At 35.3% G+C, this 15,727-nt stretch overlaps 1 protein-coding gene across 6 annotated transcripts in view; it reads right to left on the reverse strand.

The window, feature by feature from the left end:
* LOC138334873 (transcription factor COE3-like) overlaps window positions 1–15,727 on the reverse strand; it is a 55,952-nt gene that overhangs the window by 16,202 nt on the left and 24,023 nt on the right. For all 6 annotated transcript variants that reach the window (XM_069283687.1, XM_069283685.1, XM_069283688.1 and 3 more), the window contains exon 7: window positions 3,018–3,099. In XM_069283687.1, the coding sequence (XP_069139788.1) occupies window positions 3,018–3,099 (82 nt within the window). The remainder of the gene's footprint in view (window positions 1–3,017; window positions 3,100–15,727) is intronic.

The following is a 15,727-nucleotide window of genomic DNA, read 5'->3' on the forward strand; positions in this document are numbered from 1 at the left end:
AAATACTCATTTCTATTTTCATTTATTGTCTCCAAACAGAATAACGATATCTGTTCACATAGAAAAATTGGTACTGTAGAAAGTGGTACATATCAGTATATCAGATAATATAATATCTCTCAGTAACACTTGTGTCGGGAAGAAAGACAAGTGAATGACTTGTGCCCTATCCGGCCGAATATTCACATACCGCGTCTTATATCATTTTATACTTCTTTTATTCAAGTGACATTTTATCGTATATGAGTTTTTAGTTGAAAAATCGTAAACATTACATCTCTTTATTCTAATGCAAATGTATTTATAATTACTTATTGAAAAACTGTTTGTGAGAAACAAGTATTTACGTTTTTTTTAAATAATTGATTTAAGAAAATTGTATTTGCTTTTTTCCTTTTTGTTTGTCTGAAAAAAATTTGAAACATTTTTACATTGAAGTCAGATTTAAAGACTTAATCATGATGGTGATTAAAGGTGTTTTAAGCCTTCCGTACATAAATACGATGTTTGACTCCGTGACGTACACACAAACCGAGTCGGAATCTCTCTGTATCCCAGTTTTGTGTCCCCGTTGGGACTATAATAAACTTGCCAATGTTTATTGGGTAAACCTCGACCATCTCATTAGCACTAAACGCCATTGTGCCAATGTCCCAATGAAGCTGTTTATTTGTTTGCTTGCTACCATTTAGATCGCTCCCAGTACCCTAGACATTTAAATACAAACGATGCAATTATTCCCGACAAACTACGAAAGAGTCCCCGAGCGTCACCAATAATGAAATGTCGTTAGCAGCCATCTTTATTCCGGGCTCGTATGGTGTCTAACATGTGGCGTAAATCGGTTCTTTACCGGTAGATTTAAAAAAATATTATCGTATTATTATCATCAAGACGGTAAAAGGAAAATATATTTATGTCTTAATTTCGATAAAAAAACAAGGAATCAAATGATGGTTAGATTCAATAGGAAATCTTTAGATATATACGTAGAAAAAGAATTTTTTAAATGTCTGTCATGGTAAACATACAATAAATCAGAGAGAGGCGATGTTTTGAAAATGAAAACCGAAGTTTGGTTTGGTTTGCAATGCCAGCCAATCAACAAGTGTATTTAATGTATTTTGGGTTGGCTCCTAAAAATATTTTTAATACCACATAAACATTGTTATAAACGACTTAAATTTCACATTTTATGACCTATTATTGAATTAATTTGACTTTTGTTTTGTCTCATGTCAACCAGGAAGTATAAACACCCTCGACGATTCATAAGTTAACCTGTTTTTACATTTAATTTGATTTAATTCGTCTGCATCAAGACATTTTAGCATACTCATCCTTGACATTTATTTTCTTTTATTTCATTAGAATCTATTCGATAAATTTATATTTTGAAAATAAGTTAATTCAAGTCTGTCACCTGATCTATCCACCATATATATAATGACTCTTCTTAATTCTGTTGTGGATTCCGCTGGAATGATCCAATGCCGTTACTAGTAGTTACTATAATTATAGCACTACCAGGTCCAGATTACAGAGATGCGTACGCGAAACATTCTACATTCTATTTTCTTACATCTTTGTCTAATTTGTCAATTTACATCTATATCTACTACCGAATATTTCTATTGTTCCATTCGATTACTGTTTTTAAAGCAGCGCTGTTACCTAAAAACAATAATTGATTATGCACGTTGAAATATACATGTATTCAAATTAATCAATTCCCATTTAGCCCTTTATCATTAATATGTACGATTTTCATACTATAAAAATACCTGTATAATGTATACTGGAACACTGATATAGTTTTAATCGTCCTTTTTTTAGTCCATAAACACAATATACTGTATAAAACCGATTAATGACCTATCTTCAATGGTTTTTAGTTCACCGTACGTTTTCTTACCGTGATATTAGAGATGATCAGTATATCGCTACCCGAGCAGAAAACAAATTAATATTAACAAAAATGTGATGACTGTTATTTTTTTTACGTTAAAGGTCCCTACATACTTGAAAGTCATTATCTCGGAAGAGGACTTTCAGTTAATTACTAACAGGGATCATTTACATATCACCATGGCAACATAGCATCGGATTTTGTGGATATTGACGATATTTGCATGACTTTTTGCTTCTTTACATCCGTGAGTGTGCATATATGTCAAGATATTTTTAATATACATTTGGTTTGCTGACTATTTCGGTTGGGAATACGCCACGAGGGAATAAGCCGACCATTACGGGACATTATAATCGTCTGCCTTCGCTTCACATCGCTCTCGTGCGGTATTAATAACATTCTACTCAACGTAATCCACAAAATCTTGTCATTTCTCCCTAATGGAACAACCATGGACATTAATCCGGATATGTAGAGCCGAGTCGTATCACGTCTCTGTGCTACAGTCAGGCAGAAACTCCCGCCATCCATAATCATGTCAGTGTTTGTTTATAGTAAACTGTGTTTCTTTTTACAAACTGTAGCGGAAGTGGAAGGACTATTGATCAAAGGCCAGGAAGGCTATGACCCTAACAGGTCATCGTTTATTGGGGGTATCTCCGCCATTGATGGGCCATTATCACCCACGTGGTACGTCAAAATCAATGACAACAGGGGCACACCAGGGGATTTCTGAATGGTTTCAGACTTATGGTTAGGAAAAAATGTATTCTAGATACTATTTTCTTTCTTAAATTCAAACATTTTGTCAGATCAAGACACATACAATAGGTTTTTTTTAAATAAACACATTGTTATGTACAATTGAAGGTTAAAGAGACAAAATCGGGATTAATTAATTTATGACATTCCATTCAGTGATTTTCCCAGAAATAATGACGTAAAAACATCGTTAATTTCAATAAGTATATAACGCCATTACAAAACGTTCGCTGACATTTAAGATTTGATTTGTCATCAGTTATTCACACTTAAGCCATATATTACAATATCACATTGTTTAACATGTAATACCGGTCTACACAGCAAACAGTCAAACACTCACCTGGAATCTTCGCATATCTCTCGGGTTACCAGCATTCTTTAAACAATTTTGATTGCACTTCATGAAAAACTTTAGGAAAAATCTGAAACACACAGATATTTCAAAACATAAAAATTACATCACAGAAACCCTGCTTACACATACGAAATACACTTTCTTTATCTATGAATCTAATCAAAGGAAATAGAATTGATTGGTATGAAATCATGAAGATTCTGTTGTTTTAATCTAACCGTTAGACTGGTCCTCATCGTGACATTTAGATGTATCTTGAGAACTTTTACTTCATTCTGTTTGTTCGTCTCAACTTTCATAAACACTTATTCCACTATTATCTCCAAAACATTCCTTGTTTTTTCTCAAACGCTACTTATGTAAAATTAGATTATTTTTTAGGTTAATTATGGTTCTCCAATGATAAATTAATGTGTATTTGTAAGAGTGTTTAATATTTATACGAATGTACCACTAGAAATCAATGTTAGTCCTAGTTACATATTTGAGTGAAAATGAGATTCGGTAACCGTATAGTATAAATACAACAAGCCATTGATATATGAACTCGGAAATGGGTTTTTTAAAATTTATTTTGGGATTAATTTTTAATTCATGTCGTTTGGGCTCACGGGTTAATAGATGTGATATCAACCTACTAATACCATTTCACTTCCCATTCGATCGTCAGGATTTCCGCAAGTTTATTGTAGTGTTATCCATCTACTACCCCGGCCTTCGACTGGGTGTGAAATGTGCGAGATTTTATCTAAATTAATGAATATTACATAGGTCCTTCTCGTAGCTAGAATTTGACATGTGCCCGTTACGCGATCAGCGGAATAGTATATTTGAGTTATGCATGACACTGCCGAGTCAGATAAAACAATAACAACAATGCATTGCGAGATAAGTCATTATGACTCCATCACAGTACTGATGGGCTCACCACTTTCGGTGTAGACAACAGGCACAGTAAAACATCTGACTATCCTAATAAGATATTGTTACGCACGGAAAGTCTAAGGCGTTCACAGTAATTATCAATATAGTTATAGCTAGTCTGATCCTAAAACCACTGGGGACTGACTATATACATTCATTTGTATAATGTGTGTACAGGAAAACACACGAGTTTTATGGTTGTTTACATAGTTATTCTGTAATATATATTACTATTGACGCACAATAAAAAGAAGGCTGCTGTATTTTCCATAGCAAACTAATATACACATTATTTTATTCTGATACTATTTGAGATTATGACAATATGAATTTTATAAGCGCACTAGGGTTATCGTATTTATTTAGAATATTTTGGCTAGCACGTATTTATATTTGTTTTATCTATATGCCATCATGAGGTATTTAAAACAATATTATGGAATAAATAAATTTTACATACAGTGTACATTACATTTCAAGTGTAAGTTATATTACTGTGCTAAATCCTACCCCTATAACGACTTTCTAGAATTCATGCTCTTGTGGTTAAATAATTGACAGCTAGTTGGTAAACATGCACTTGTTGACAATTAAGAAATTCGGCTACAGCGTTCTTTCAGCGGATCTATTGGTGAACCTATCAGTGGATCTATTGGTGAACCTATCAGTGGATCTATTGGTGAACCTATCAGCGGATCTATTGGTGAACCTATCAGTGGATCTATTGGTAAACCTATCAGTGGATCTATTGGTGAACCTATCAGTGGATCTATTGGTGAACCTATCAGTGGATCTATTGGTGAACCTATCAGTGGATCTATTGGTGAACCTATCAGTGGATCTATTGGTGAACCTATCAGTGGATCTATTGGTGAACCTATCAGTGGATCTATTGGTGAACCTATCAGTGGATCTATTGGTGAACCTATCAGTGGATCTATTGGTGAACCTATCAGTGGATCTATTGGTAAACCTATCAGTGGATCTATTGGTGAACCTATCAGTGGATCTATTGGTGAACCTATCAGTGGATCTATTGGTGAACCTATCAGTGGATCTATTGGTAAACCTATCAGTGGATCTATTGGTGAACCTATCAGTGGATCTATTGGTGAACCTATCAGTGGATCTATTGGTGAACCTATCAGTGGATCTATTGGTGAACCTATCAGTGGATCTATTGGTACAGTTAATAGATGCTTTCTTCATTATTTGGTAAAATAGCACCTTTTTGTTAATAAACATATTTAAAAACAGTGTAAATAAAAGACAAAAAGGAAATATATAATAAGAACAATGCAATGCTTCTCCAATTTTTGTTTTCTTCCGGAATAATAAATCTGAAATACATCTGATAATGGAAGAATCCCATCTTTATGTGAATAATATTTTAACTCAAAAGGCCGTTTGCAGTATTGTAATCTTATTTCGAAAATTCTTCCAATCTACGTTTATGTTTATTATTGTGATATGTTTGATGTTTGATAAGATAGCTATGATATTTCCATTTTCTATTCCCTGTTCTAACCTATAACCACAGATTTGTCCCCAGGTTCGGCTTGAACTGAATCAAAACCTTGAGCATATGCACGATTTCAGTTAAATCACTTCTAATATTGAATTACCAATAACAGATGGACGCTGAGATATGTAACTATAGAGTATAAATATAACATCGTTGGAAGGCAAAATTTTAATAACACAAATGACAAAATTGTAAAGTAGTTTATATTTTGACAGTAAATGCCCCGGTGCTCCAACCGATGGTAACCTTAGCCAAATGGAGAGTGTTTATGGCCATTCAATATGGCCGACGATCCATTAGCAAGACTACTGATAAAATCACAACAATATGAAACAGACGATTTATTTTCCAAAGGCAAAGAATGTCAACGTCTGCCTGTACTAGAAACGTTAGGTGGATACTGTAAAGGGCTCTTAACAAATGAATTAAAATCTAACACATGAATGTCCTGCAACTAGAAACCACTCGCTCATGTCTAGATAAAATAATGATACAGATTCAGGCTAGCTCTTTCAACAAATGAATTAAAACCTAACTACAAAAGTCCCGCATTCAGAGGAGGTCCCGTCAACCGTTCTGATAGGGAGATACAATTATACGGCGTTATTGAGCTATAATAGAAGCCATGAGCTAACGGAAATATTTGATTATGGGTAAATTTACCTGTGGTTTCTGTACATTGATTTTCTATACCGTAATAACATTCCCCATCAACTCAGTGAAAGGAGAGGTGAATATAAAAACAGGATCAGAATCCGGTCGGTGAGAAAACGGAAACATCGAACATTAACAATCAACTAATGATATTTTGTTGAAGTAATTCCGGAAATAGATCGGGTGACATCGTTCGTTTATTAAATTAGTTGTGAAATCGATTGCCGGCAATAAGAGGAAGTGTATTGGCGGGTATGTCACTCCGTCAGTGTATAAAGGATGTCTCATTTATAAATATAAAATTAGACAACCGGCAATTAGTACCGTCATCTCTTAAAAAGCCTGGGGAAGCCATGTCAGTATTAGGGGAGATGAAATAGTAAACGACAAAATGTAATTTTATGGAAGATGTGCATTTGATTGAACAAACCCATTGTAATAACATAATTAATGTAAAATAATAATGCATTAAAATACGCATTTAGTTTAGCAATTAAAGTCACGTGCTTACAAATTCAATTATATTCTGTTTGAATGATATACAATATTATATTACTTATTGAATTCCAAACTGACCTGTATTTATGTATTTTATAGATTATACTTTACAGAAGTTATTTTGTATTGAAGAACGACGGATTTATCACTTTTACAAACTAAACATGTATTAACAAAAAAGTGAAAAAGAATTGTGTGCATGTAATTATCTTAAAATAATATATCCATTTGAACTGTAAAACATATTTCAAGTTATTTGATTTTTTTCTTATAAAAGAAAGAAATTCAAATGTCCAGACATAACTACACAAAATAAATTTGAATGTGACTAGCGATACCAGTCAGTTAAAGATAGGATCAAAGATGAACAGCCACCATTTGTCATCAGGAAAATAAGATACAGCGAGCATAAGTCAAGTATTTGACTAAACCGGAGCAGGTCTTCATTATCCGGAACGCCGTGTATCGATTTCATGCTGGGCAATCAGGCTCGTTTGATATGCTACACTAGGGCATCGCTTGATTGGCTCAATGATGTAAATTCCTTAAATGAATAATTTCTCCCCGGAGAATTGATTACATCACCTAGTAGTGGATAGAGGGGTCAAGTCTATTAACTCGAGCCTTCAATAGATTCTAATGTAGTCAAATGGCAGAAGATTTCACACCTAAACAATTAGCCCCCAAATTGAGTTTGTGCCTGGGCCATTGATCTTAGAACGCCAACTGGTGGACCAGTCAAATGATCTATCGCGAATTATCATGATTCCTCTTAATGTCAACGGACAGTGGTCAAAGGGAGTAATTGACAGAGAACCACATTTATCATCAATTCGATGAAATCAGACACAATATTCATGTACATTTAGTAGAAGACATGATCCCTTAGTATCATATATGATTTATATATATTACATATATGATTTTATAATATGAAGATGAAGTGTAATAAAAAGTTATGACATCAATTAAGAAAAGCTTTCTTCCATTACAGTGTGAGAATGGGACAGTGACTCTAACGAAAAACAGTAGGATGCCACTACTAATTACTGTCAATATATCATTTACCCTAGCATCTCTTATAAAAACAGAAATTAAATGTTTGACACACAAGCACAAACAACTTCAGTGGTGTCGGTTACGGTCATAAATGCCAAAATCGCGGATAATCTCGAAATCGGTGAGAACCTGATGACACGTATTACGTCGCTGATGGCAGAGAAACAATGGCTACTTGTAGGGAGACACCGACTCAAGCCTCGCGAGTAGGTTACCAATGACGTTAGGTAAATAAGTAAATTAAGTAGCTAACTGCTAATGATGGCATTTGCAGCTGGGGTAACAAGTGTGTAGAACCGAGAGTTTGTTTGGACTATTTCCACCATCACAACAATCGGTCGACTATTTATTTCCTCCGAGAGCTATCCGTCATGGTTACCGCCAACGAGAGGTGTTAAGGGGAATCGGGGAACAAATGTTTTCATTTACCATTAGGCCTATTGAATGAAGGAACTCCCTTAAGGGAACAGCGTTATGGCCTGTGGATGATGAAATACCTAAACAAACATATAATTTTCGCTAATCTGTAACTTCTCTTTATCCAAGCGTCAGAGTAATACAGATCAGTTTATGTAACAATGCATTATCTCACCTGTCAAGTTCTCTCGGGACGTTAGTAATGGTAGATTTGTCGAGTTTTAAATCGAAATAAATGTGTTCATTCGTCTGATGAAACACAGTTGATGAGATGAAAATTACTGCGTGACTGCTACTATTTTAAATATTTTTCAAGATATGAATATCATTAACAGAAAGAATCTATAGGAAATATATGTATGTTTTATGTCTATAGGACTGTTTCATTAAAGCAATTTAATGCAGTACTCCTCTGATCAAATTCTTGATACTTTATATCATAGTAACAAAATAAACTGTCCTACGAAGTAACAGTATCTTCACGATTACTTTCTTTTTCAATTCCAGTTGGATTCCCCAGACGAATCTCGTTGGATTCAAATTTAAACCTTTTAACGTGTCTATATTTTCATTTCTTTTCAATCGAGAGTATGTGCCTTAATAAATAGAAATAACTAAACGTTTGATAGTGACGCGCACGAATATACAGGCCTGACGCACGGTAATAGACTTGTCATAGCGTCTGATCATATCAAGAACGTTAAACCGTTGGAAATTTTATGTCAAACGGCATTACTTTATTAGTGAAAAGATATACCCCTGGGAACGCGTGTATAAGTATACCCTGATCAAACTACAATAAGAAATTGTTTTAGCAACCTTAAAACATATTTTTTCTTTATAATTTTTTGGTCAATATAATTTCTCGTTTTAATAGCTTATTCTTACTTATCATTGTTTTATTGGTGAACTACCTACAAATTGGTATAAATCCCTATACAATGCTTCTACACATTGGTCTGAATTTCACCATATCAGTCAATGTCATTCAGATAGGTCTTTCCTCCAACACGTAGGTCGAGGTGTTTCTATATAAGACCCTGGTGCCAACGTAAGACATTGTTAGCCAATCCGATGATCGGTTGCGACACGACGTTTTTCCTCCATTACATATAACTTCTTTCAAACCTGGTTTCAAATATTGTCGTTTATCAGACGCTGACGAAAAGCAAAATTGGCAGCTAGTTTAGGAATGATTTTCTGCCCCATGCGAGCGTACATCATGGCTTGAACTCCCCAGGGAGGCTAGCAATGTCACGCACAGAGTTGGAGGAGAATACTGAATGTCTCGGGTAATTGTCCTCTTCGCGTTTCAAAGCCTTTGGGAATTTTGTTCCTAATTAGTCATACGCCACATTCAGGAGATGCAAGTTGCTCATTCTTACAAATGTGAGCGCTTCTTCAGGTTGTTCTTTCCACTAGAATTAGCCTTGCTATGAAAACAAGACACTGCTTGGTAGAGTGATAAAGTATGACTCCGACAGTGGCTTGTCAACTGCGTCCTCCCTTACATATAGGAGCTACCATCAAGTGGAAAAGTCAATCATCACGATTATGTCATACAGTAACGTCATTTTTACTTAATACACAAATCTTACAGTGCTAATATACCTCCACAGGGAGGCCGTATCAAGGTAGCACAGCACGTTTTGAAATATTCATTATATCAATAAACATATGGCAAATCCAAGGTTAAGGTTTGTTAGCTGATTAACGGGTAATTGACATATATTATTTATCGTGTATCCTTGCACTGTCGTTATATTAGGGAAAATATTTGTCAAAGGGATACGATTGATGGAATCCTTGAAATCCATTTTTAAATGAGACCCCAGGAGACTTTCACGATTCATATAGTTAATTGTTAGTTTCTAATAACATTACTTTGTTTCATGTACTTATTCGATATATGTACCGAGATCAAATTTAGAAAACAAAATTGCCTTATGAATTTAAAAAAACTGTATCTTCAAAATATGTACAGTATTACAGAATATAAAACAAAACAAAAATGAAATATTTTTTTACTTTGTATTTTTTTCGTATTTTTTCATTTAAATGAAACAAAGAAAACCTATAAGCCAATGATTGTGTGTTTTCATAATGAACTGAAAATAACATTTTGTAATCCTTAGATCAGCTGTTAACGGTCCCTTGACCACTCAGGCGATGACGGAGAGAATACATGGACTATTAGTCGAGTGGATAAACGAGAGAATGGAGGGTATGTGAGTCCGTGACGACGAGGCGAAGATCTAGCAGATCAGTCGCTCCCCCTCCCATACTGTAATCGCGTTACAGCCTTACGCTCTTGATGCCCACCATGTATTTGCCTTTGTCATCCATTCTGGTATCGCCAATGATCAAGAGACGAGTACACTTAATTCAAATTCACTCAGCTTAATCACTATCCCTGCTCGGAGTGTATAGGAAGAATATGGAAGGTCATGAGAGCAAATGGAGAAGCTGTCTACCGATACTGTGTTCTATATAAAGGGGATAACGTTTGAAATTGATATGAAAACCAATCAGTTGTGCCATAATAAATATCAAAATTATATTTTAAGGTATGTTTTGAAAAAAAGTATCCTACGTGTAAGATATAAAGTAAATTTCTAGTTTAAATTATATGCTAATATAATGATTATTTAGGTACAACAAATCGCAGACGTGTCGTTTTTAGGAGAAGACATACTTCAATGGAACTGTTCATTGGACATGAATACACTGTCTTACGTAGTAGTATCTAGAGCAACCGAAAGAGGTGACCTCGGGATCGGAGGCCAGGAAAACGATGACTTAATGATATGATAGCATGTAATTTATTGGTACAATGCGCTAAAGTCGCGTGCAGATATTATCATCTATATCCGGAAAGAATGGCTTATCTGTATCCCGATTAGCGACCGCTCCTAACTCCAGAATTCCTCCAGTTCCCCGCACAATTTGCCTAGACAGACGACTACGACTTATAGTTCAGGTTAGGTTTATATCTAATGTTTTGGTCGTCGAGATTATTCCCTTGGTAACGGTGTAATAAGTCGTCTATAACGCGTGCTCAGACCAAGTCCAACTTCCGTAGTTATTTTCATGTTCTCTATCATCGGATTTATCGTCTCCAGAAAGGACAATTGACAAAATCCAACTGCTCGATAGCACTGCTCAGAACTTTACCGTTGTACTGTTCAAACTCACACACTGCGCGGTAATACCGTTTAAACAAAACACTGTAACATATTGTCTCGGTAAATAAGTTAAATGATTGAGTAGTTAACAGTTATGCGAGTCAGAAATTAATCTTCGTTATGCGTTATCATATTGATGTTTATTATAATTTGATGGCTAAATACTAGATACAGTTAATATGTTAATGATGTCAGGCCGAAATATCCGAATATCATAAAACAATAGATCACCAGACAATAGTAGATAAGGTCAAATATAGATACTCATCTTGACTTAATTTAGGTTTACTGTTCAATTACAAATTGTGAAAAATAATATTTGCACTCTGAAAGCATTCCAAGCGTTACTTTATTTTATTCATTCTATTTTTTTTTTTTTAATTTTCGCCTGTTCTGGCATTTTATACAAATAATCAGGCGAATAGTACAATAAAGGATACCGTTCCCGCATTAAACATCGCCATGGACCCAGGGGACGTGATTTTCAACCCCTGGAATGTTTTGTATATGACAGACCTCTAATGCCATGCCACACACTAGGAAGCAGATTAGATTTGTCCTTGATAGCAAAACGCATAACCCTCGTTATGGTATAATGTTTTGTATTGTCAACGCAAGCCTTTGTCCCCATCTCCTAAAACATACGTCTCTTCTAATACTAAAGTCATACGTCTTTTAACAGCACAAGCGGAAAATTTAATACCTGCAGAATTCAATTCCTTTATACCAAATAAATTGTCCGTCTCAAGGGGACGATCTTCTCCTATTATCGCTATCTACAACCTATTGTTTTTCCTACAAATAGAAGCGAGGAAAACTTTCCCAGTGAAAAATGATTGTCATTACGATTTCAATCATGTCTTAGTCTGATCGTATGTTCTTGGGAGCCCATCTGCAGCCCGTGGAAAATGCACTATAAAATGCGATCTGGTGGTGAAAAAAGCTGGCAATTGGCACTAGAACCGGCATGACATCAGTACCCTAATCGAAGCCTTAATCACATTAGTAAGCTGAATGATAGCAGTGATGAATGAGGGTGACCAGTGGAGAACGGTCGCCATCAGGATCCGCGCGCCGTCCTGGTACTTGGTCGAGAGAGTAGAGGTGTAAACACCTTTGACACGTTGGTATCACCAGTGTTATACCCAGGCTATACAGCCATGACGTTTCTCCGTCAATACCCAGGCTCACCAACAGCACACTTAGTTCACGATCACAGTACTTTGAAATGTAATTTGGAATCCAAATCGATGGAAAATGGATAGAAACATTCATTTATCTTCTTATATCCATTTTCACTTTTTTTCTATTGTCGAAAAAAAATCATTAAGTGGTTTTTTTCTGCCTGCATTACCCTTTCAGTTACTTTTAGTGTTGATCGTTTTTAATGAAAAAATCAATTTGGATTGTGTGAACTTAAACCTTATACATTAAACATTTCTCATTGATTTTTAAGGACTTTACAGAAAGTAATAGTATTTTAAATGTTTGAGTGTCATTCCGACAATCATTAGCCGGTCATTGAGTTGTTTAATCTGTATCTTGGTCACACATATCTTAAAAGCCTGTTTCGAAATAAAATACGAATGGCTTATGGAAACTCTTTAAGAAATATTAAAGTAGCAAACGGATATCACGTTTGGAAGACCATCAGTGGGTATTGAATTATGTTCCATCATGGACCGTCACTTTATGTACCGGAATTGAGGCAACCCAAATAGACTTTTATTTTATACTAACATAACTACATCCGGTGTTTCTAATCACGTGTGATCAGTGTCAATGGCTATTAGCCACCATATCTGCTTTTCACGAAACTTTTGTATAAGCAAAAACAAATCATATTTTTCCTGCACAATTATTTACAGTAGTATTTAACATGATTAGATTCAGAGATAGTAGTTATATACATTTTATTTTTATTGTTCAAAAGTACAAGCTTCTCATTTCATTTTCTACATATCTATTAAGATAGGCATGTTTGATATTAAAACAACCCGTATCTGGTGATGTAGGAATATTGTATATAATCAGACAGTACAATTGTACCGTTATCAGTATATATCATCCCGTTATATAGTCTTGGTGCTCTTCAGTCGGTTTGTATACAATTAGACTAAATAGCGGCCCTATAGGTCCTTGTGAAATACCTGATCCATTACGGATTTTCAACAGTGGACCCCTAAGGAGCTAACACTAAATCAACAGACTAAATATCGGCCCTATATGTCCCCGTGTTATACCTAACCCATTGTTGATTCCACCTTAATGGTTCCCTAAGGAGCCAGTACTATAGAATAACACTAAATACCGACCCTATAGATCCCATTGTGGATTTTCAAGACAACAGACTAAATACTGACCCTATATGTCCCCGTGTAACACCTAATCCATTGTTGACCCCCCAATTAGATCCCTAAGGAGCCACCACTGCACCATCAGCCTTATGATCTCCCTATCGATGGTCTCTGTGGTAAGGCTGATCCCCAAAGTTTGCCCCAGAGGATCTAACATTTGCTATATAAATTTTTCTGATATTGTTATTTTATGAACCTTTTAATTAGGGTACCTCTCTGTATAGTTGGAGCGAACAGCTGGAGTAGTAGACGGGCCGGCGACTCTCCCTAACGCTGTATCCATACCCAGCGCCCTTTTAACGACATATCGAATCTTTTGATGCAGAATAACACGCTATCTCATGAATTCGTCTCTTCATAAATTACATTTAATTGTTTCTTTTTTGTTACTTTTCAGCTACGTTAACTGTTAATTGCATTGTTTAATTTCTTGGTACTTCAGCAATAGAAAATTATGTATTCATAATTCATGACCAGATTTACTGAAATGACACAGCTTTCAATTTTTGTGAAGACGAAACTAGTTATATAATATTCATATCAACTTCTATCCTTTTGTGTGGATGTAAAAACGAACACAAAAAAAACCACCTTGTTCCTTTCATTTCCGTTTAAATGGGATTTTTTTCCGAAGAACAGAACTATCAAGTCATTTCTTATTCCTTTTGAGGTGGTCCATTTCGCCAGATCGATGCTATAATTATCTGCCAAATGTATAAATTTTTAACATAGTACTAGACAAACACGGTTGCCCAATTACAGGACATTTGTCACACTAGGTTCCGGGATCAAAGAGCTGGTTAAGGTCTTCCTAGTAATAGAGTCTACCTATAGTCTATTGTTACGTAACTATAATGCTGGCAGTTCAACGATATCTATTTGAATCATGAATATTTCAGAATAAGCGCAATAGGTTTTGATTTTTGACATGTTCCCGCTTATATACAACAACTCGCTTTACAATCTTTCAAGATAAAAACGAAGGGAAATCTTCATTTAGGGAAACCGTATATCTACTAACTTTTGGTAAATGTGTTTTCTATTAATACTTTAACTTTAGTGGTCAGGTTTTTTTTATTAGTCATCTTTTATTTTCGTCTTTCGACAACTTACTTTACTAACGAAGTTTGAATAACGAATTGTACAAAATGAATCAAATAGATATATTTAAATGAAACAAAATAAACAATAGTCCTTTGAAAATAATTCTAAACGGAATTTATCATTACTATCAGTGTGCATCTGCTGGAAATAGAACGAATATATGCAGAAAGTTAGACAGTTTAGAATCCTTTATGGTCCTTTACACCATAAAGCCACCACTAGATTTCTCCAATACACAGTCAATTGAATTTCGCCTACTTGGCCAGTTGAAAGACACAGACGTCGAAAGCTAAACGTACACCCCACAAGGGACGTAACGTCCAAGCAAGTTAAATATTGTAACTAATAAGATAATAGTCTTCTTCCCTTAAACGAGATGGGAAAGCAGGTTGATGAATATTCACGAATTCCATTCCAACTGGGACTACATGTTAAGGTAATCCAGAATTGGAATTACTTGGTGAAGTGTGTGTGCCTTTCTGTAGATGCGTATTGTTGCGCTAACGATGAGCTCACGGGGGAAATTAAGCCTCGCCTAATCGACGGCCAGCTTGCTAAGCCTTAGTGTAGGAGAGATAGGCTATGTATTTGTTAAATTTCTCCCTGGAGGGTAGATATAACCCCAGTCGGGTAGCAAACACTCGACATTTAACACAACATAACGATCATGAAAGCGTTAGACAGCCAAAATAGCATCATCAAATTGTTTGGAAAACGGGCCTACAACACTCTCGAGTCCACTGACAAACAGTGATTACCTGCTCAATCGTCAGAGACGCGGAGTACCTGAAGACATGCTATTACTGGTAGTAACTTGATCACCAATCGCCTACCAGACTATTTACAGTGGGTCTGATACAAACAAGCATGTAGCGCTGGTCGTAATGCATCTAAACCACACATTAAAAACACTTATGGGAAATAAACTGTCTATAATAAGATTTATTAATCATACATATCATATTTATGTTT

Source organism: Argopecten irradians, chromosome 11 (assembly GCF_041381155.1).
Source record: "Argopecten irradians isolate NY chromosome 11, Ai_NY, whole genome shotgun sequence".
NCBI classification, from domain to species: domain Eukaryota; kingdom Metazoa; phylum Mollusca; class Bivalvia; order Pectinida; family Pectinidae; genus Argopecten; species Argopecten irradians.